The following is a 24,271-nucleotide window of genomic DNA, read 5'->3' as shown; positions in this document are numbered from 1 at the left end:
TCATGGGAAGTGAAATTAAGTCTCCTGGTACTATATTCATAGTAAAAATCATTCAGGTTTTCTTTAATGAATGTTTAATAATCAGCGTGTCTCTGCATGATCCCCATACCTCATTTGTAGTACTCTTGCATCCAGAATCTTTTAGCAGAGAACTTGACAGGTGGGGAAGTTTGGGTAGGAGGTGAGAACAGCAAATGCAAAGCTGAGACTAGATATCACACGGTAGATGCCATATACTCCTGCAGGCTTTGAGGAAACTAAGTAGTTATCTATGTGAACTAGCAGACAGAACTCCTAGGCCACACACTGATTCACACTGTGTGTGTGTGTGTGTGTGTGCATGCACGTATCTCATCCCCCACGGGATCCTTCATGGTTACTTGACCAGCATGAGTTTACCCCTTTTGTGGTGGTGGTTTTTCACTCTTCTTTTATCCTTGATTGTTAATGTCTTGGTAAGTGACTTTTATTAATATAGTTTTTTCTTAAGGAACACAAATAATATAAGATTTCATTTGGCTGGTATTTTTCTTACCAACATAGATGACCATTATTATTGGAATATTGTCATACAACCTATATAACTTCTTAACTGGAATGTGTACACACCTGTGCATGCATGCATGCACACACACACACACACACACACACACACCTGAACTGCCTTTTTTCCCTGTAATGATGGAAAATACAGACTCGTGTAGCTAAGAGAATTTTCTTCAAGTCCTAGACCCACGCTGTACCCTGTGTGTGAACAGTGTAGCATGGAAAGAATAGTAATTAGGATATGGATTCCAGTTCCCTGCCCTCCTGCCATTTTTAAACTTTGCTACCTTGGCGAGGTAAATAAACTGTGAGCCTCAGTTGCCCTTGTAAACCCAGGATAACCTGACATGTGTGGCTCAATTAAACAGTCTTGTGCAACATTGAAACCCATGAATAGTTAAATGAAAACCATGTTAATCAAAATTCAGTAGCTGTCGGTTGGATCGGCTTTTGCATGGGGTTGCATGAAAGCTGCTTGCCTTCCTTTCTGATAGGAACTCCAATGCGATGATTTCCTCAATTCGGTTTTCTCTCTTATGATTTTTCGGGTTCATAAATAAACTATACAGAAGCACTACCCTGGCATAGCATGGTTAACGGAATCCTAGATTAAGCCTTTTATAAAACAAAAATGCGTATGTAAATAATGACATACTGTTTTTCATTTAATTGTGTGTGTGAGAGAGAGAGAGTTTTCGGGTGTAGGGCACATCTGACTTGATAGCTGAAGGATGAGTTTCAGGCAGTCAGTCATTATCCGACCCTAGTTCTGGAATGTTCCATGCAAGTTCCTGTGCTTCCTTCCTACAGCTCAACACTGGTAAGCTTGCAGGGTGTAAGAATTATAGCCACACACCCTTATACCCCTTTCGCTGCACACTTTTTCAGTTTTTTACTGTTGTCATAGCTTACTTTAAACAAAAATCAAAATTTAAAAAACTTTGTCCCCCAAATTTCGACCATTTGAAGTTTCAGGATTCTGAGGAATAACCATATCTTTATTTTATTGATGAATAAAGTACTAAATAAATGTACAAATGTAATCTTTGTAACAAACTTGGAAGGCGGGAGGGGTGGAGTGAGTAAGGTTGAAAGGCAGAGAACGCCATCTGAGCCTCCAGTGTTAACCTGCCCAGTATCATAGGCATCCGTAGAACATGGAGGCGATAAACCGGAGTGGTTCAGAGAATAGACTGGATCTGAATCCTGTCTCTACCACTTTCACTACTTTGTGCCTCAGTTTCCTCAATATGTAAAAGGGGATAATGGTGCCTAGCATACAGGCTTATTGTGAGGATTAAATGATTTGATCTGTGTGAAGAACTTTCAAGCCTATTTGGCACAAAAATGGTCAATAGATATAAGCTATTATTGGTATAAAACTACAGAAAAAGAGCTCAGAAGTCATTCGGTTTGGTGGGATCTTTTGTTCTTCCTCTGCCTTCCCTGCTCCCACTTTGCTTACCTCCCAAACCACCTCTGCCTCCTATTTCTCTTCCTCACAACTTTAGAATTTTCAGCGAAATGTTTAGAAGAGAAGAGATGTGTTCTTTGGAGGGCGCCAAGCTTTCTGAGAGCCAAGTATACATGTGTCCAGTAGTAACAGGCTTTATGAATCAGGAAGCTTATTTCTTAAGAAATGGGCTTAACTTTTTAATGGATGGATCTCTTTGTACAGGTAGATGGAAGTTGGCTCAGTCATAGTATAGGACAGTTGAACTCTGGGATCTAAAGGATGAACGTAAAAGGAATGTCATGTACACTTTTAGGTGAGTTCACCTAAAAAGCCCACCTGTCTTCACCAACCTTTTGCATGAAAACATAATGGAAGTCAAAATCTAAGAGCAGCTTGTCCCCTCGGGCCTTCAGTGCCTTTGGCATGTCTTTCCAGGCTCCCTGCTCTTCACCCCTCCTAACAAGGCCCCACTGACCTCAAAGGGCCCTTCGTGCCAGGCCATGAAGCACATCTGAGCCCGAGGCCTGGGATTACAGCCAAAGCTGAATGAAGGTGCAAAATGTATGGCTAAAAAAAGCCCAAACACATGGCACTGGGTATAGCAGATAAGTTTGTTGGAAAAAATGGTTTATAAATAACATGGAAAGAGGAAAAAGGTAGAGGGGCAAAATATTGAGTTGTTATCCGATACTTGAGGTCAGTCTCACCATTTCTAATACTGAACCCCAAGGTGATGCACACTAAAAAAAAAAAAAAAAAAAAAAAAAAAATGGCCCTTCTGGATAAAATGAACTCTGCCTGGGCTTATTTTTAAGCCCAGTAAGCCAAATTCTTAAGCAGGATTCCTTTTATTTAGAATACATTGAAAAACATATGTAATTTGAAAACAAATAAATATAAAACAAAAGCAGGAAGCAAATCCCATGAAGGTGTTATGCTTTTCTGAGAATGGTCTCCAAGGCTGGGATGCCACAGAAATGAGAATATTAGGGATCTTACCAAAGTGTTTTCTCCTCCAAATCACAGCAGGGGATGGATGGACTAAAGACAGAAGGAATGAGGGGAAGCAGAGATCAGTCACTTGGGAAAGTTTTCTTTTTTTTCCCCCTTTCTGTTTTTGGCTTTATTTTATTTTTCCCTTGTCAAATCCAGAAGGGACCTGAATTCTGGGTCCAGAACTCCCAAGACCAGAGGGTCAGGGAAAGCCACTCAGCCTGGAAGCTGTGATCTTATCACCAGTCCAGATCCCTCCTTCTTCCTCCCTGGGAAACTTGTGCAAACACAACTGCCTGGTCTTCCTGTTCAGGGGCAAAGGTTTTGCTCCCTTCTCTCTGTTTTGGGAAAATGAACTTTGGGGGATAGCTTTTGCTGCTTTTTTTTTTTTTTTTTAAAGAAACAGAGACTTGACTTGTTCTTACAAACCCCTTCCCAGGACATGGAAACCACAACTAACTAAAGATGATGCGCTTAGACAAGGGCCAGCATGCCTTCCCCTGGAGCTGGACCATATTCCCCATCCACCATTGCCTCTTCTCCCCACCCTAGCCCACCACCATCTCCATCATGCTTTGTGGTTATCTGTCTGCCCCTTACTGTGAGTTATACTCTCCCAGGAAGAGCAACCCCTTGGCTCAGTGCTAGTCTTCCAAGAAGGGAATGAACCTGTCTTTTCTCCTTGCCAGGATTTTTTCTTTGCCAAAGAGGGCTGCGTCAGGGAGACTAAGATGTTCAGTGTTGCAGTGTATATGCTTAAAATAGTAATAATTTTCTGTCTTCTTTGAATCTCGTCTTCAAAATCGAGATGATGCCTTGAGTCAGGATCATATTGATGCAGTGTCCGGGGGTGTCAGGGAGGCTTCTATGATAGCACAGGCCGCCAGCTGGAGGTCAGGAGTGGCGCATGGTGATAAGGAGTGCCCTGTCCTAGGGCGCCTGGGTGGCTCAGTCGTTAAGCGTCTGCCTTTGGCTCAGGTCATGATCCCAGGGCCCTGGGATCGAGCCCCATGTTGGGCTCCCTGCTCGGCAGGAAGCCTGCTTCTCCCTCTTCCACTCCCTCTGCTTGTGTTCCCTCTCTTGCTGTCTCTCTCTCTAATAAATAAATAAAATCTTTAAAAAGCAAAAACAAAAAAAAAGGAGTGCCCTGTCCTTTTGCAGGAGAATTTCAAATTCAGACTCAGGACTTTTAGATCTTCTCCAAATTAATTTTGGAGAATTTTAGTTCATTTTAGCCCATTAATGGCGTCTAATGAGATCTTTTAGATTGGAAATTCTGCTCCTCCTTTTTCCTCCATGACAGCATAACCAATTTTCTTTCATTTATGGATTTGGTAAATCTGTATGCATGCCTTTTTTTCTTTTGGCCTTCTACCAAAGCTTTTATACAAAACCAAATTCAAAACCTTGTAACCTACCCTTAAAGATTGTGCCCCGGGCTGTTCAGGATTCTCTAATTAACTTCTTGGGTCGTTTGTTTAACTGTCAGTGAATTCACTTATCTTTATAATTATTCAGGCCACAGTAATATATTCCACTTACAACATATCATGAGAGACTACATCACTGGTCTCACTGAAAATGAGAAACATGAGATGAGCAACACTCCTCTAACAACAATCAGATAAGTCTTCCATGAGAGGAAATGAAGTACATTTCCTATAATGATTTGTTCTTAGTGAATCCATGTTGGTGACCTATTGTTTCCTCTCTAGGTACTCAGAAACCATCTAATAATTCATTCCAGAATGTTGCAGGAGACTGAGATTAAAGGTATAGCTTTAAGAATCAACCTATTAAGCCTATTCAAACATTGTGTTATCTTCTGTTTTTGTCCTCCAAAACTCCTCCCAAATAATCAGGAGTTTATTGGTCCATTTCATGTTTCCAGGATCTGGGATCAAACTCATCTGATCTCAAATGTTTGAAGTCATCGTTGGTTTGAGATTGTGCTTATTGTCCCATTGACTTTAGACTTGGGGGTTTTATTAACTACATTTATTCTGTACTCTTCAGTCTTCATGTTATTACCCTTGATTAAGAAGAAAACTCAGCAGTTTGCGTTTGCTTTCCCTTTCTTCTCAGAGTTGTCATCTTTTCTTGTTGTTTTCATATTATTTTAGCATTTTGTGAGATGAGACAAAATATATCTCAGCTTATAGTTTTAGCATTTAAGTGTAAAAGTTCTGGACTGTGGATTATTACATCATCTTAAAAAATAGTCTATAGTGTCTCTTTCCTCTCTTTCTCCGTGTGTGTGTGTTCATATACATGTACGCCTGCACATATGTACTTGTGTAGGTTTTTTTTAATTCTGTCTTTCAGTGCATTCTGAATATTTAAAAGTCGTTTGTACTACGTGTGAGATAACTGATAAGCTACTCATGCATGAGGTTTAATTTAAGGTGGAGAAGATTGCTTTGAGTTATTATTCTTAGAGTAAGTAACAAGTTTCAAAACCCCGAACTAAACATGGCAAATCACCAAATTTGGTTCCATTACTTGGCAAGACCCAGTGAAACCCAAGACCATTAAGTTCAGATGGAGAGAAATGGAGGTAAGAACATCAGAGCCAGAGAGGGCCAGCTGGAGGTGAAAACATGTGTGAAATGGCTCGGGGACCCTAGGAGTCAGCAGGTCATTGGGAAAATGGGGAAGGGAAAGGCAACATTAATCAATTACTTCATTCATTCATTCATTTATAAATGTTTATTGGGAGCATGCTGCGTGCCTGATGTCCTTGTTGGTGGAACTAGGATGCTGAGGGAGACAAAATGAGAAGGTGAAAATGAGCGAGAAGCAGTCAGTCTCTAACCTCAGCAACAGCTGGGCCAGTCCACATATGGATATGCTTTTCTATTCTGAACACACAACCAACCGAAGTAATAAGCTACAGACAACCTCTACTTTGACACATAATGTTTCAAAATAATAAAAAGACAGATTCCAGAAGTGTCTATCTGTAACCATTTGAAGAGGCTTAAAATTAAAATCAGAAAGGAAGACGTGTTTCTGTGGGGAAAGTTTATAACGTAAGGCTAGTGTGTAGTATGGGAAGACTGCTGTGTTGGCAGTGTGATAGGGATGTGGTCAAGGATGTGGAAACACAAATCCATTCGATATTCAAGAGCTACTGTCTCCCTAAACGCACCCACAGTTCATCAGGTTTTGCCACATATTGAGATTGCAAACCAACTATAGAATGTTAAAATGTTTCTATTACAAAATTGTACCTGGGTTTCTGCTGCTTAAATTCTACTGTGGGGAATGTGACTATAAACCAGCATCTAAAATAGGCAATTTTCATATTAAGAATCAGTGTTACTCATAACAATAGGGGCGTGTTACTGACATCCCAACAGGTAACTTAAAGATTTGCAGCATCAGAAACATAGAGGGGGCGCCTAGATGGCTCAGTCAGTTAAGCGTCCGCCTTTGGCTCAAGTCATGAACCCGGGGGTCCTGGGATCGAGCCCCGAATTGGGCTCCTTGCTCCTCGGGGAGCCTGCTTGTCTCGCCCTCTGCCTCTCTCCCTGCGTGTGCTCTCTCTCTCTCAAATACATAAATAAAATCTTAAAAAAGAAGGAGAAGGAAGAAGAAGAAGAAACCTAGCGCACCCATACCTAGAACTGACGAACTGACAGCCGCTTGCTCCCAGGAGGGCAGGAGTAAAAGGACTCCCTGCCCTCCGTGTTGGATTTCTTTATACTGCTGTGGGTGTGTTGCAGGGACCACAGTGGATTTCCCTGATGTAAGCCTCGCAACTTGTTTTCCAGTTCAGCTCAGTAAAATCTGAGCGGAAGAGAACTCCCCGTTGGCCACCCACCTCACGGTGTCTCCAGGGGCACTCTGTAGAAGCATTCCACATTAGGCAAATCTACAGTTCTAATCAAAATGAAAAACACTTGAGCTGAATCATCCCCCGTCAGCGCTAGCTCCCAGCCCTGATTTAAAAGAATGCAGGGAGCCCCGCAAGTTGAAGGGGTTTTGGCAGGCGAGGAAACAGCCGTAACATTGTCCGGGGTTGTCTGTAGGATCCGTGCGGGCTGTTGACAGCACTTAGAAGGCCCCGAAATGGGGCAGACGCTTTCCGCATTAGGTCAAATCAGCGGCAGCTGCCTGGTTCACCGAGTGAACGTTTGACCCTGTACAAGGCAAAGGGCTCTCATGGACCTTGTTCTGTCATTTCTCGGGTTAGGTTTTCTCCTTCAGAACCAGTGGGTAGGATCTTTGCCTTTTAAACGGCTTCATGTTTACTACAAGTGAGATGTTCTTTTCGCTGCAGCTGAAGGGAGGGAAGATGAGGAATGAGAACGGGTCTTTCCTGCTATCCCTCGGTGTCCACCGTTAACCCCCCGGGGTGGGGCAAGCACATCAGGAGCTGTTGCACCAAACCATGGACATGCTAGCTAGGGAGCCCAGGGTTCCCTTGGCACAGTTGTTTTCATCATCTCAAGGCCTGCACACCTGTCTCTCTTGAGAGTCTCTCCAGTCTCCTGCCCGGCCCAGCACCCTCCCATTATCCTTGCTGCCAGGGCATCCCTTTGCCATCCCTAACCAGGCCTGCCCTCCCAAAAGAGGTCCCTACCTTAGCCTTACCTCAAAACCTCGTTACGTGTTTCCCAAACTGATGGCCCATGGAAAGAATCAGATAAAATAATTTACACGGAGGTATAACCTGTTGAGTATTCTGAATATGATAAGGGGTATGAGCAGAGCATTTTAATAGGGGACCATGACTCACCCAAATGAATAAATCTCTAATGTTGCAGTTTCTGTTTTCCTGCACCGGATGGTATGGACATTTCAGGGATCCAAGGGACTCTTTCCTTAGCTGTTCAAGTCGTGCTCTCTGGGTGAATGCCTAACCCAGCTTCCCATTATTTTCTTTTTAAAGATGCAGCATTCACTCATGTCTTAGAAAACATTTATCTTCACACCTTTGCCAAAATTCATTAAAGTCGGTGAAAATAAAAAAAAGAAGGCTTTTTGGAGAACGGCGGGGGTGGGGGAGGCTAGCATTTTATTTCAGGTTGTGAGACCAAGTCCCCAACTGAACTGAAGAGCCTCCTTTACATCCTTCCCTACAGATTTATAAAACCTCAGAAAACTTCTGTTAACCAAATTCGAAGTAATACAAGCTGGATGGACTGATAGAGATACCTTAGTCGGCTTAATAAGGGTAGTAGCTGCCCTCCAGTAGGCGATGGTAAAAGGGAAATGATTTCTAAGATTTTCCATGAACGCCAAGCAGTTTGCAGTGGAAAACCTGGCCTCTACCCTCAAAGTTCTGTTACAGATTTGTAGTTGAGAAGCAAAGCCTGATTGGGGGTGGGGGGGACATCATTCTTACTAAAATTTAGCTAGTTAATTATGCAAGCATTATTTATTTTTACAAAGCAATAGACACTGTAAAAACATTGATAGAAATCAATATTGGATTTAAATTTTCAACGGCATGATTCCCTGTTGTCATTCTCTTGGATACAAATGCCTTGTGTCAGGTACCGTGTCCTGAGGTCCACACAGCAGCTTAGTAAAGTGCTTTGTGTAGAGTAGGCAACTAGCAAATGCTTATTTAATGAGTCAGTATAGTTTTGTTTTTGCTTTACTTTGCTTTCTCTGTTTCCCCAAGGATGTGAGGGGGTTAAGCCAAGGGAAGCTATCTCTTTATATAAACATGGATGTCAAAGTAACTATTTTTGCATAAACAAACACATTCAACTGATTTGGTAAACATTATATATCTATATACAGATATATAGGTATAGCACTGGGCAGCTGAAGAAACATAAGGCACTGTTACCTCACTCTTCCTTTCCTAACTGGATCTCAGACTTTACATTGGTAGAGCTAGCTTGTAAAGTAGCCCACCTGTATTTACTGGGCCACCAAAGGAGTGGCCCTGCTGGAGTTATTTCTGAACGCAGTGTGCTAGAACGTAGTGTGTGGGCCTGGGATTTAAAGTGAGGCCCCAAGAGATCATCACACACATTTTCCACTTGTGGGGGAATCCCCTTAGCTGGAAATAGATGGTGATTGCAGACACTCGATCCAAACCCCACTTCCTCTTCTGAATTGAGTAGGCTAATAACCATTCTTGAGGCTTTGGGATAGTGATGGATCCTCCTAATTAGGAATTCAGCTGCTGGTTTCTTAGAGTACTTTGAAGTTTAAGGATGAAAAGGGCACAGGACAGTAAAGTTACTTAGAACAGTCTAGTTCAGCTTCCCTCCTCCCAGCCACCACCCAAGACTGTACCTGAATCATCCTTAGAACATTAAAAAAAAAAAAAAAAAAAAAAACCCTTGCAATCCCCAGCCCACCTGTTTCTATTGGAAATTCTTGCCATCAGAGTTTTCCTGTGTATTTAACCTATGTGGCTCTTCATGAATGGTAAACATATTTGCGTTGCCAGAATTTTGGCAACATTTTGTCAGCATTTTGCTCATGAAAATCTATGTGGATTCTATCACATTAGCCTTCTTGGCTTCTAAATCAGAAGTTCCCAGACTTTTCAAATGTGATCTCCATTTAGTGTCAACTCCTATAGCCCTCGCATGTCTTGGCTGTAACTTTATTTACTGAAGTATTAGATGGGCCTTGAAGGGGACATGGATCTGTGGATCCAGGTAACTGCCTTCTCTGTGTTTGCTCTCTCTCCCACATAAGTGAATGCAGTCCCTAGTTTATGAATCAGTTTTGGATTAAATAACCCTAAACCTTTCATCATTTTTTGTACTTCTTACATGCTTTTTTTTTCATTTTCCTTAAAATCCTAAGACTGCATTTTATATATTATTAAAATAATGTCATGACCACATGAACAGACATTTCTCCAAAGAAGACACACGGATGGCCAACGGACACATGAAAAGATGTTTATCATCACTTATCATCAGGGAAATGTGAATCAGAATTACAATGCGAGCGCGCCTGGGTGGTTCAGTTGGTTAAGCGACTGCCTTCGGCTCAGGTCATGATCCTGGAGTCCCTGGATCGAGTCCCGCATCGGGCTCCCTGCTCGGCAGGGAGTCTGCTTCTCCCTCTGACCCTGTCCCCTCTCATGTGCTCTCTCTCATTCTCTCTCAAATAAATAAATAAAATCTTTAAAAAAAAAAAAAAAGAATTACAATGCGATATCACCTCACACCTCTCAAAATGATTAAAATCAACAACACTGGAAACAGCAGGTGTTGGCGAGGATGTGGAGAAAGGGGAACCCTCTTACACTGTTGGTGGGAATGTAAACTGCTGCAGCCATTATGAAAAACAGTATCGAGTTTCCTCAAAAAGTTAAAAATAGAACGACCCTATGATTCAGCAGTTGCACCTCTGGGTATTTACCCAAAGAATACAAAAATGCTAAGTCAAAGGGATACATGCACCTGATGTTTGTAACAGCATTATTTACAGTAGCCAAGATACGGAAGCAGCCCAAGTGTCCATTGCTTGATGAATGGATAAGGAAAGTGTGTGGGGGGGGGTGTGTATACACACACAATGGAATATTATTCAGCCATAGCAAAGGATGAAATCTTGCCATTTGCAATGACATGGATAGAACTGGAGAGTTTAATGTTAAGCGAAATAAGTCAGTCAGAGAAAGACAAATCCTATGATTTCACTCCTATATGGAATTTAAACGAAACAAGCAAAGGGAAAAAAACAGAGAGACAAAACAAGAAACAGACTCTTAATTACAGAGAACAAACTGATGGTTAGCAGAGAGGAGGTGGGTGGGGGGATAGGTGAAATAGGTGATGGAGATGAAGGAGTATACTTGTCATGATGAGCACTGGGTGATGTATGGAATTACTGGAGTTAAAATAAAAACTTTAAAATGATTTAAAAAAAAGGAAAAGAAAAAAAGGGTGTCATGACCCGTTGCTGTGTTTAGATAAAGTGATGTTTTTCCCCTAGCCACTGAGGCGGCAGAGCCAACTAGAGACTCCCTTCAGAATAATCACTTTAGGGGCGCCTGGGTGGCTCAGTCAGTGAAGCGTCTGCCTTCGGCTTAGGTCATGATCCTGGGTCCTGGGATCGAGCCCCACATCAGGCTCCCTGGTCAGCAGAGGGCCTGCTTCTCCCTCTCCCTCTGCCTGCCTGCCCGTCTGCCTACTTGTGTTCTCTCTCTCTCTGTCAAATAAATAAATAAAATCTTTAAAAAAAAAAAAAAAAAGAATGATCACTTTAGTAACAGTAGGTTCTAAAGCACACCCACTGTAAGCTTTTAACAGTTTTCTATACTTACTTTGTAAGTAACCAACATAGTGGAACAGCAAGTCTGACTTTTGTGTCTCAGAGCCCCTTTATATATATTATTCCAAATTATGGAGGACACCAAAGTTGTTTATAGGAGTTATATTGATATTTACTGTATTGGAGATTAAAACTGAGAAATGTTTAGAACATAGCCATTAGAATGATGACTTCATCATCCTATAGCCTCTGGGAAACTCCACGGTACACTTGGGAAAGACATGATGGTTTAGTATTATTATAATAGTTTTGATGTGTGGACCCACCAACATAGAATATATTCATGACACATTCCGTAACGTCTAGAAACTAACCATCTAAGGCCCCAAATAAATACTAATAAATGATGCTAAATTCTGATTTAATGATGCTTCCTGCAATAATCCTAAAAATATAGATCAGATAGAAGCCAGCATAGATTCAGTAGCCTCTCGGTATTGCCTACTCTCTTACTACCTACCCTGCAGAATTGCTTCCACTGATTTTCATTGTATAAGAAGCAGCCCTATGAAATGTTATACCATAATCTTAGAAATGATATAGGGCACATTGTTCCCTTTGGTAATGACCTGTGGGAGAAATGGTATAATGACCTGTGGGAGAAATGCCAAATGGTATAGTAAAAACTCTGCTTCTCCTCAGAATCCAGTGTGTTTTTATCTCATGGCCACTGTAATTCTTGTAACTGCACTCTCTGGTCTGCTTTGGTTACCAGGAAGATAAGAACTGAAAATCCAATTTATATTTAATATTCAGAGCCCAGTGGTATTACTTCTACATGAAATTTTCCCTGACATTATCTTATCCTTTGGATCTTGTTTTTCCTTTGTTCTGATTTTTCTTTGCATATATTTTTAAATACGTCTCATTGTGTATTTAATCTCCAGGGGGAATGAATGACTGAATGATTGAATGGGATATGTGATCCAGTTTAGAGGGATTGTTGGAGTACTTAGCGTGGTGCAGACCAAGCAGAGTTAGCTGTATAAGGTTTCATGGATGAAATGGGTCTTAAGTGGAGCTCAGGAGGAACAGGAAGTGGGTTGCTGGACACGCCAGGCTGTTTCATGTGAGTGATTGGCTCTAACAGAGATACAGCTGTAGGCTGAGTGAGTGATGTCCTGAGGGCAGTAAAGAGATCTTTCTGACTGCAGTACCACAGCTGATTGCCTTATTACGTTTTTATTCATCTGAAGAGGCCCCTAAGGATAGGAGCTAAGGAAAAGCGGAATCAGTTTCCTGTTAAGGAAGGATTTTCACTTCAGTTTCTGAAATAAATAAGAAGGTAGAGAAGTAAAAGCTGAGAGGCCAATTGGGAGAAAATTGCACTGGGTTCATATGGAAGAAAGGCCTGTCTAAACACAAGTAGGAAGAAGCAGATGAGAGTATGAAGAAGAATCAGTGAATTGCAGCCAGCTTTTGGAGCTGGCTTGAGTTAAAATTAATGCACTATTTACGGACTTTTCACCAGGTCTGCTTTAGTCATATAGCGCATAATGGGTGCTTCAGAAATGTTGAGTTTGATGAATGAAATGCGTCCCTACCTCTAAGGAAGATGAAGAGAAGCAGATAGGTAAATCAATAGATAAAATGAACTCTGCATCAATTGCTTTGGGAGGGACTTATAAACAAGGACAAGTAGCATTCTCAGCAGAAAGCCCGGAGCCACAGTGACTGGGGAAGCCCATGCAGATAGCAGCAGAAGCAGGTATGCTCCCCTGCTTGGACTTCTCACAAAAGCAGGGGTAGCACATAAAGAGTCTTGCAGGGTCAGGGCCCTTGACTGTGGGATTTTTAAGTCACCTGATGAGGGAAGCATTGGCTTCTCCCCTGGTGTGATCAAGAGCCAGATTACAATTGAAATGTATGTCAGAACCTTAGCTCCAGCCTAATCCTGCTAGTTTAGTGTTTGTGGTTGCGGGTAGCACTAGCCTCTCTCCTGGTCTGATCAAGTGTCTGAGGTCCAAGCCTTCAGCTTAAATAGAACTGATTGCCTTAAGCATTGGGCAAGAACTCCTCCATAGAGCATTGCCGGAAACCAACTCCTTTTCTTGGGATCCAGCTTATAGGGAGATCAGTCTTGAGCAAATTAGTCCTTCATCTCAGTGTCCCAGCCTAAAGGAGAGGGTGGCCCCTAAGCATTGCACTCCACTTTGTTAGTAACCTGTTCCATCTCAACCTGTAAGACCTGTGAGGCTGGTCACTGGTGTCACCATAGGACACAGTGGAAAATGGTTAGAACAGGCTGGGTGCAGGTTGTGTTCTCTCAAGTACTCTTTGTAGTGGGGTGCTAGTAAATGTTTAACAACTGCTCTTGGTGGAAGGCAGGGGGCAAGGCACAGCGGTGATTTGTAGTATTTGCTGATTTCCATAGCATAAATACACCCATCATGGCCAATGTCCAGCCACCAGTATGACTGAAAATGGCATTGGAAATGGTATTTCCACCATAGATAGAAGAGACATCAAGATCATAGATAATAATTAAATGTAGTACAATAATTATGAACTGATTGGTTTTAAGTATTTATTACATTTGTTTTTAATATAATGTTTAATTTTTTAAATATTTTATTTATTTGACAGACAGACACAGTGAGTTGATATATTTTAATTTTTAATAGTGACTGTGTTTAATAACCAGCTCACACAATTCCTTCAAATTTGACAACCAGCCCATGAGCTGGCAAGCGCTCATTCCAGCATACCACTAGGTGAGGACAACCTAGAAGAAATACTTTGTCTTTCCAAGGAAGGTGCCAACACTGGCATTCATGGTTCCCATGCCAGGGTTGAGAAAAGACTAATTAGATGCTACAGTATTATTCTCAGGTCTCTTCCAATGGCCAGGGAAACTGTCATTCTGAAGGAAGAGTGAGCTGTCCTCAGTGGCCTACCTAGCTTCAGGTCTTGGTAGCCACGGTTAACGGTCAGTTTCATTTGCAAGTACTGGATGGTTCTACTCCATGAGGTGTGCCAGGAGGCCCTGAGAGCAGAGTGATATTGTTAGGGAGACACTGGAATGATTACCAGCTCTCCTCCTGCCATGTCCACTACCAAGTAGGAAACCCAGTGACCTATTTGCTGAGAACTCCACCAAGGAATTTGAGACAGTCTAGGTAACATTTGTTACCTAGACTCAAATGTAAGATAGGCAATAGGCAAAAATGAAGAAGTAATTATGGTTCTGAAACGGGTCAAAGAAAAATGAAGCAAGGAAGATATGGCTGAACTGGGTCTTCAATGATGACTAGAGAAAGACTCACCACTGACACTGGAGGGGAAATATGAGAGAGTGGGTGTCCCTGGCAGAAGAAGCAAGGTAGACACAGTGTAGGAGTATGAAGGAGCATGGAGTGTTTCAGTATTGTCCAGGTAACTACCTGGGTCGTGGGTTGCTATGGTGTGAATGTTTGTGTGCCCCCAAAGTTCGTATGTTGAAATCTTAATCCCTGAGGTGATGGTAGGAGGAGGTGGGCCTTTGGAAGAAGGTCATTGGGCCATGAGGATGGAGCCCTCATGGTGAGGATTAGAGCCCTTGTTAAGAGGCCCCCTAATGCTCCCTGGCCCAGAGTGCAAGGAAAGATAAAAGGGGAAGAGGAGTTTGGGGGCCAGGTTGTCAAGGGCATTTTATGCCATGCTAAAGAGTTCCGAGTTTTTTCCTTTCAGTAACAGAAAGACCTTAGAATAAGCAGGGACTGAAAGAATCAGGTCTGTGTTTTCGTAAGAATTTAAAAAAAAAAAAAAAAAAAAGTGCTTGGGAACCACTCCATCGTCTGCAGATTATGGTGAAATTTCCCAAGTCAGTGCACAGGCTGCTGGGTACCACTTGAGGCTTTCTTCTTGCCTGAGATTTCAACACTGGGGCATTTTAGGGCTTGGCCCTAACCTTTTCTTAAACAGAGTATTTGTTCAATGCCAGAACAGTAGTCTTCATATTTAAAGTTATTCTCCTTTCCAAAAGGTAAATTAGAAAAGCAATATACCCTTAATCAAGAGAGTTAATCTTTCATCATTTGAGTAACTGTCCACTGATCTTTGGTTTTAAAGATAATTTGATGCACATAAATGGCTATGAACCCCAGAACTCTTTATGCTTGCATCTTGAGTTTATCAGACCCATCTTCTGCCTATAATTTTAGAATTTTGTGTCCTGTCATTTCCAGGAAATATATTCCTGTAAATCTGGATTGAGAATTTGGAAAAATACACAGAGCCAAAGCCTCTTAAAACCTTAAAAAAAAAAAAGACCCATTATTTGAGAACATCTTAAAAAGAAAAACTTAAGAAAATAGATATCAATTGACTGTACAGATATGAATGTAAAATATGAAAAGTGTCTGTAGACAGGAGCCTCTCAAGAAAGCGCTGCTTCACTTACAATCAGATTATCTGGCACGATTTCAAAGCTTTGGGTCATTCAATTTTATAATCCCAAAAGTATAAATCTGAGTTATTGAGCTCTCTATATGACCACTTCCAGGGGCGGTGGACAAGGCTATCCTGTAAGGGATCAATAGCTTTAGTGTAGATTTGGTCAATGTCACATACCTCGTCGAAAGTCATGACTGGGGCATGTGACTCTTGATCTCGGGGTTGTAAGTTCGAGTTGCACATTGGATGTAGAGGTTACTTAAAAATAAAATTAAATTAAAAAAATAAAGTTATGACCATCGGAGGTGGGTTTCAAGCTAAGCTCCTTGACCCTAGCCTGGCCTTCTGACTTGCATAAAATGCAGGTATTTCCACATTTCCGCAGATACCAGATCAGCCTGAGATTAGAAAAACCAGTCATATACCAAAAATCCTACTGAAATTGGCCTCCTAGTGCCATGTGAACCAGAGAGATCTTGAGTCACAGAGCTCATAAACTGATGTCCATCGGCCAGATCTAGCTCATGGGCATGTTTTATTTTACCTGGGCAGCATTTTTATAAAGTCACATTGGTTGGTATCATTTAAAATTTGAACAGTTTAACAAAAACAAATATATCTTATTCTGGCTTTTCTTTTACTAATTGGACAAGCCTAGGCCTGCATTCTTAAAACAATTGGCTGGAACTAAGTAGTTTCTGCCCCTTTTAGATGGGGCAAACATTCTCCACTGTTCTACCAGATGGCTTCAGACATTTGTGCTACCCACTGATTTCAATAGGCCAAGGTCGTATTTAAGAGATTGACAAACAGGTATCACACAAGCAGTCAAATACAGTCCGAAGAAACCAGGCCTAAGCACCAAGACAGAGTCCTAGAACCTGACTGTGTTAGGCTGGACATTATCCCTTTAGTTACTAGATCATGGAAAGATCCAGAAAGTCCCAGGGAAAGGGCTAAGGAGGCGGTTTGGGGAGTGGGGCTCAGGGGCTTGGGTTGATAGCTTTTTACCAACCAGCATGGAAATATTTTCAATATGTTAGTAACCTATGTCACGGGTAGAGTTCTCTAGGAAGCTGACTCTGAAATGGAGATTAGCATACAGGATGTTTATTAAGGGCACTACTTAATCAGTCAATACCTGTAGAAGAGAGAGAAAGGGGGCAGAAGTGGGCAGAAGGGAAGCCGAGCTAAAAACAGGCTAAGTGACAGCCTCAACTGACTCCATGAGGAGCTCTGGAGCCAGGATGGGCCTTCATAATTGTTTCCCGTGAGGCTAGGACGGCCGGGCCATGCGGCCCCCACATGCGTCGCTCACCGAGTGCCGGAAGGGTCTTGCCTTTGATTGAGGCCACCCTCTGCTGCTGAGGCAATCCCTCAAAGGGGCCGAGGACTGAAGGCTATTGGCCTACAGCACCTCCAACATCTGGAGTAACAAAGTCCTTCACTGAAGGGGGTCTGAGCGGCAAACCACAGTGGTCATCACAAGCAGAGTTATACCAGTGACAACACATGAATATTAACGCTGCCTCTATGCACACAGTGTGACCCTGTCCCACAGGTTACCCAAGGCTGTGCCTAAATTCTTTGGACTGATTCAGAATCAAGCAAGTTGTGGCCCTAAAGAGAGCAGTATGATGCCATGATACTCTTTGTATCTCATTTACTGACTTATTCAGTCACTGCAGAAATTGTTTTCATCTTCACATATTAGATCATCAAACTGTTTCCACTCTGTGTCCAGAAATCTGACTCAACTCTTATTATATCTTATTCTAACCTCAGATAAGAATGCTTCTTGAGAAGGACCAGAATCTTCTTTCTTTTGATGTTTTCCCTTTTCTATCCCCCAAACCTATATAACTCTACTGTGTTCACCACACATGAGTAATTAGAGGTCTTCAACTGTGGTTCGTATAATTGCAGGTGTAACTTTTTACTTTTATTTATTTCATTTTAATCTATTCATGAAGATTGTTGGCACAAGCATTTGAAAAAAATCTCACTTCATTGCAAGAGGGATTTTAGGGACCTTGACCCAATAATAGATATATTTTTTAAGTGGTTCTGAAGCAGTTGTCCCAAATAAGAAAATACAGTCCCAAATCGTCATAGGTTTTTTATTTTCCAAAATCTCAGTAAAGCATTAATGCAAATGGAGTTTTCCTACTACTTTCCTCTCTTCTCCCATTCCTGATAGGATTATGTCATTAATTGCTAAAACCTAATCTGATTTATTATCATTTTGTATTATATTAAATATTTGTAATGTAATTGCCTTGGATCTCAAATCCTAATGAACCTGCTTCTATTTCGGTTACGCTGGTTCTTATCTTTCCTCCCTTTTATTCAGCTTTTTATTCATTTCCTAAACATTTAATGAAAACTTACTGTGTCAAGGGTTGTTTTTAATAGGAGTTATAGCTCAAAAATCTACCTCTTGTCTGAAAATTTACAAACTATAAAAAGAAAGAGGGAAGAAAACAGTATAAAAACAAGTCTGGCATTTTTTTAATAGTTAATTTCTTAAACACACCAACTAGGCGTTCCATATTGTGCTAAAGGTTGAGAAAGATACAGCCATAAAAGGCTTTGTTATCCTTACTCTGAGCTTACAGTCTAATCAGAAAGAAAAGATTGACACATAGTAAGATAAAAGCAAAATAACAAGGCACCAGAATCAGTTGCTAAATGTCGTGATAGTTTGTAAATGCTGGTAGAATTCAGAAAACTGAAAGGGGTCGGAGGAGATAAGGGTCAGTCCGGAAGACCAAAGAGAATGACTTAATTTGCATGTGGAAAGAGGGTGGGATTTGGAGAGACAAGGAAGAGGCTCCTTCCAGTGTGAGCAGGATAGAGGCACAGAACATTTATCAAGGTGGGAAGCACAGAGGTTTGATGTTGATAGGAACTTACTACTTTCTCCTTAGAATTCCAAGTATTGAAAATACCCAACACCTGAATCTACTTTGAAGATTTCCTGGCAAAGTGAAAGAAGCAAATATTTTTTATTGATTTACAACTGAGATTATTGACTTTCTCAAATACAATTTGGGCTAATTCTAATTACCTCCTGGTAACCTAGAAGAGTCAAAAGACTTAGGGGTCAGTGTCAGAAGATGGAAATTTCTGCACCTGTTTGGTAGTGAGGACGTGAAGCAAGTCAGTCATCTGATCTCTGGGAGTCCTGGTTTTCTCATCTAGGAATGTAAATGACAGCCTTACCTATCTTCCTGAGTTATTGTGGCTATTAAATTATATTACTAAATGTGAAAAAAAAATTAACAGCACAAATTTGGGTTAGTATTTTTGTTACCCTCTCTGCCAGACCATACTTTTATGTCATGGACTTAGATTCTTTTCACTAAAAAGTTATGTGTATTCAGCAGTGGTTTTTACACTGCAAACAGCAACCATCAGACTGCCATGAAATTTATTTAGTAAGGCTCAACTAATATTTTTTAATGAGGTAACATAGAACAGAAGAGTAAGACCTATATTGTGCTCTTTAGCATGGAAGATTATGCCATTCGTAGTAAGTATTGTTTAGTGACACACAAAGACATAACTGATGTACGTACATATGGGTCAAATGTAAAATACTTCTTTTTATGGACTTCTGTCAAGGAAGATTGAAAGCCACTGGTTAATAGTATAGTACTGCAAGCACAAAACATTCAGTCCTCATTTTTGAACCCTCAAGTTAAACTAACCAAAAAGATAAATTTCAGAGATAAGTTATACTGTGTAAAGAAAAGTGACATTGTAATGAAATAGGGCATGGAACCACATATTTGGCATTTTTTTCCTATGTCTATTGCTAATACTCAAATTCTATCTTCACTTCTACTATCCAGCACAGAAAACAATGGGTTTGTTTGTTTCCATGAAAATCTATATGCCTAGAACCTCATCTTACCTTACTTTTTATAGCAGCTTTTAACTTGCTTGTTTTTGAGAACTCCCAACCAGGATTGTGGAATCAAAAAATAAAACTCAGTTTGTATAGAAATCCGTGTCATCAGTCCTGGGTCCTGGGAGGACAGAGATGCCATATGCAAAGAGTTTAACTGGAGCAGTAGGAGAGGAACCACATGACCAGAGCTGTCACCGCAGAACACAGTCTCTGCCAGAAACAGAGAGAGGCAGGGAGAGGGCTTTAAATTATTTTTGGCGCTCGGGCACCTGGATGGCTCAGTCAGTTAAGCGTCTGCCTTCGGCTCAGGTCATGATCCCAGAGTCCTGGGATGGAGTCCCTCATCGGGCTCCCTGCTCAGCGGGGAGTCTGCTTCTCCCTCTGCACCCCCCCAAGTCTCGTGTGCTCACTCTCTCTCTCTCTCTCTCATGTGTGCACAAAAATAAATAAAATCTTTTTAAAAAATTATTTTTGGCACAAGTAACAAAATATCCCACTAACAGTGGCTCAAGCTAAATGGACATTTACTGCTTACTGAAAAGAAGTTCGGAAGGAAGTGATGTCAGGTTTGCTTGGGCAGCTTAAGGATCTCCTCAAGATCTCAGACTTTTCCTGGCTTTCTGCTCTACCCCTTTTATGTCAGCTTTCTGACTTCAGGATTGTCTCTGCGTGAAGACCAGATGGGAGCTGTCGCTCCAGACATCACATACATATTCAAGGCCTGAAGATCAGCAAGCTCTTCTCCCATACCTGTCCATTTTGTAAGGCTTTAGCCAACTTCCACTTTAAGTTCCTTTAGTCAGAACTCGGTCTCCTGCCACCTCCTGTTAAAAAGGATGTCAGAGGGGTCAGGATCTGGTGAAGATGAATGGATACGGATACCTTAACTAGTTCAAGCTAATCCCAATCTAGAGCACAGAGGTAGGGTACTTTGGGTAGCCAACCAATAGTGTGGGCCCAAAGGAACTTCTTAGAAGAACTAGAGTAAAGAACGAAGTATCCTGACTGATTCCATAAACACAAGTTCTAGGTCACAGGTTCAAAGAAGGAAATAAATTAGTAAGGTAGGAGGACACAGAATTGGCCAGATTCATTTCTCGTTTATTGTGAACACAGTCATCTCTTGCTTTCACAAGATTAATCTTTATCAGATATCATTTGAAATTTCAACCTCCTTTTCAACCTTAATAACTTGTTTTCTGTCATTTGGTAGAGTGCACAAGATGGGGAAGTAATGGTCCAGTAACTAAGAAAAACCTTAGAAGATGAAGTGGCCTTAGTGACTGTCACTAAAATATGAACATGGCTTTAAATAGAAAACCAGAAACCATGAAAGGCTCTTGACAGCCAAGGCTCTCAGGAGGCCCTTGAGTGGTAGGAAGCAGAATTGTATAAGTGGGTGATAGGAGTTATTCTTCTTTTTTTATTCATGTGTCAAAGAAGGGAAAGGAAATTTCTAAAGGAAGAAGACCAGACAGAAATCACAAGAGTATATAAGAAATGTGAGGATAGCATGTTCAAGGGGAAAATGAAAAGGAAGACAGGAGGTTTCGGATGCTGAGATTAGCCATGTTCTTCCAGCCTCTGGGTCCTCCTTGGCAAGCGTACCGTTGGCAATGACTCTAACCTGAATCTGAACCCCTCTAAGCCCTTGAGACTTTTTTTTATTTCAAGGCTTTCCAGGCTCTTTACCCAGGGCATGCCCTTCATTCTTAGGAGAAGAAGCAAAGCTAAGTGGCTCATAAGCTCATGGTACAGCGTTTTAGGGTCTCCTCAGCAGCTTGCTAGTGGCTAATCCGTTGAAATAATTTATTTTTTTCAAGCTACTGCGATTCTGGGAATGCAAGTTTTGGTTGCGATGTTAGTCTGGGTTTTCTGAGATGCAGTCCTGCAAAAGATTTACTGGGTGATCAGAGGTGCAAGAGATTTATTTTAGAGGAAATGCCTGTGAAGAAAAATGGAGAAGGAACTCAAGACTGGGCGAACTGTCAGACGACAATGCAGGGCCAAAGGGCCAACCCCTGTGAAGAAGAAAAGAAATGAGGGAAGGAATGAAGAAGTGGAGGAAGGAAAGAAGAAAGGAAGGAGGGAGGGAGGAAAGATCTTAGATGGCAGTACAATGCTAAGAAAGTTTGGGCAGTCAGTGGGGAGTCTTCAAGCCAAAGTCACCTGACCGAGGAACCCCCCCATCTCCCAGGAATGGACCTGCCCTGGTGTCATTGTCATGCTAAGTCATTGGCTGGGGGGATTTCAGAGCACAGCTTTCTGCAGGAGATCTGAGAGATGCATGTCCAGGCCACCACAGCTGCCCCGAAGCCTTTCAGGAGCGATGGGTTGGACGAGCAAAATCTGGAGATGTCTTATCTTTCAGATGAAGAAATACATCTATGAAGGCCCTTCGTTAACTGTCGGATTCATTCTCAATATTCCAACTATCATCTCATTTCTTCTATCAAAGAATTTTCAATTCTTTCTCCTTGTCTTTACATATGTGATCTTATAGCCCAGGTTTTATGAAACAGTCCTTTTTCAGAGAGCCCATTGGCCCATGAGTGTACAATGTATCAAAATTTATGGTCGGAAAAATATGGCTATTGCATCTACATAATAAAGTCCAAATTTTCTTAGCTTGGAGTTCAGTCTCCCACAGTCTAGCCCCAGCCCACCTTCCAACCGTAATCACCACCTCACTTTACCTTGTATTTCAGCTGCTTAAAGATACTTGCCATTTCCTAAATGATTCTTGTTTATCTACTGCTCTCTCTTTGCTCATACTGTTCTTTTCAGTTAGATTTCATTCATAACATATATTTACTATACCCTTGCCTAGGCTGAGTGCTACCTATATATGTTAGGGAACAAAACAAATGTAGTTTATGTCCTCTTGGAGCTCTGAATCTAGTGGAGAAGCAACAGATACTAAATAGGTCTGTAGACAAAGGCATGTTTGTAAATCACGTAAGAGTGTCAGAAGTAAAAGAACAGGATGCTCTGACAGAATTGAGGAGGGCTCTATTTTAGATAGAGAAGTCACAGGATAGATGGCATTTAACCTGAATCTTGAATGAGGATAGAGATACAGTTACATAAAAAGCTTAGGCTCTGCATGTACAAATTTCATCATCTGCAAGATATTGCCATGGTCAGTCATAGTCATACCTGAGTTTCTTCATCAGATTCTCAACCATTTTGGTTTTTTTGTTGTTGTTGTTGTTGTTGTTGTTGTTTTTGGCCCCATGTTATGTACACCTTGCATACATAATGTATATGTTGTAGCTTATAGTATATTTTTGTGTTTGTCTCCTCTTTCCTATCAGACTATAAGCTGTTTGAAGTTTTGATAAATTATATCTAATTTATCTCTTTCTCTGTATCTAGCATGGTATTTAGGATAACACCCTCTGGTAGCATTCAACAAGTATTTGGTGAATACCATGAACAATGTCCCACTCTCTGCAAGTTTTGCCCTTTCTGACATTTATCTGAATTGTGGAAGAAGAGGGAGACTTCATACTGTAATTGGAAAATACGGTTCACAAAGATAAAGAGTTGGGAACTTCAACCAGAGGCAAATCTATAGCAGATGAGATCATTTCTATTGAGGGAATGCACTGTAGGTTCCTTCCGGGTAAGTTTATCATTGATGTGAAAATCCACTGTTATAGATAGCAAGTACTAGGAAGAACACCTGGCCAAGTATTAAATCAGTTACTCTTTTGAGGCAGCTCTTCAGCAGGCAGTCACAGCTAGCCGCTAGAATTTCCCAGGTGGTTTTACGGTCTCAAAGGACCATGTGTGATCAAACACAACCTCGCCTTACAAATGAGTAGCCTGCTGACTTATAGATCAGTGCATAGCAGTATAGATAGACACTTTGCAGTCATTATTTTTTGTGGTCTTTTTCCCTAGCTTCTCAGAAGCCAGGGGTACAGAGAGGAGGAATGATGTATTTTTGGTAGGCTACCATCTCAGATCATCGTTTCAAAGTTTATTCAGAGAAACACTTTTATTTAATATAGACCTTTCCCCTCAATGAGGACTACTTTTTTTTTAAGATTTTATTTATTTATTTGAGAAAGAGAGAATGAGAGACAGAGAGCATGAGAGGGAAGAGGGTCAGAGGGAGAAGCAGAGCCCCCGCTGAGCAGGGAGCCCGATGCGGGACTCGATCCTGGGACTCCAGGATCATGACCTGAGCCAAAGGCAGTCGCTTAACCACCTGAGCCACCCAGGCGCCCAATGAGGACTACTTTAAAGATATCATTTCCTTTCCTACAGGAAACTCCAACCCCAGGCAGAGTTTCATTAAGGCAAGAACTGCAATTTTCACATCGTAGCGCCTTGACACTCTAGTATGGGAATGTTCCTCATCCTAAATTCAGTGTTATTATACCTAATTTTACTTCCCCAAAATTTGCTTACAGTAGAAAGCTTGAAAAGATGCATGCCAGCCCTCACCTAGAACTAAAGAGACCATGCACAGTATTTTAAAAGAACAAGTAAATAAGAGTGTTGCTTACCCAGCTTCGGTACTGGTTTTTGCAACCTCAAAAGCTCCCAGAAACAAGGGGTCAGGACATCATTCATTTGAAATGAATCAATGTCAAATTATTTTTTTTTTGCCTCTAAACATTTTTTAACATGTAACATTTAACATTGCCTTTTAACATCTGCTAGAATTTTTAAATATTTTAAAATTTGACCTTATATTCATAAGTCCCCAT

At 41.2% G+C, this 24,271-nt stretch overlaps 1 protein-coding gene across 10 annotated transcripts in view; it reads left to right on the top strand.

Moving 5' to 3' along the window:
* The window catches only part of GHR (growth hormone receptor), a 258,380-nt gene that overhangs the window by 139,743 nt on the left and 94,366 nt on the right, over positions 1–24,271 (top strand). For 5 of the 10 annotated variants that reach the window (XM_064596737.1, XM_064596739.1, XM_064596741.1 and 2 more), the window contains one exon: positions 4,711–4,768. The exons of the other annotated variants lie outside the window; for them this stretch is intronic. In XM_064596737.1, coding sequence (XP_064452807.1) covers positions 4,711–4,768 — 58 coding nt within the window. The remainder of the gene's footprint in view (positions 1–4,710; positions 4,769–24,271) is intronic. 10 annotated transcript variants of the gene reach the window in all.

This window comes from Mirounga angustirostris, unplaced genomic scaffold (assembly GCF_029215605.1).
Source record: "Mirounga angustirostris isolate CCGP_5_RB_7025 unplaced genomic scaffold, mMirAng1.0.hap1 SCAF_7, whole genome shotgun sequence".
Taxonomy (NCBI): domain Eukaryota; kingdom Metazoa; phylum Chordata; class Mammalia; order Carnivora; family Phocidae; genus Mirounga; species Mirounga angustirostris.
Note: the sequence above shows the minus strand (reverse complement) of the source record. Positions and strands in the feature narration are given on the sequence as shown.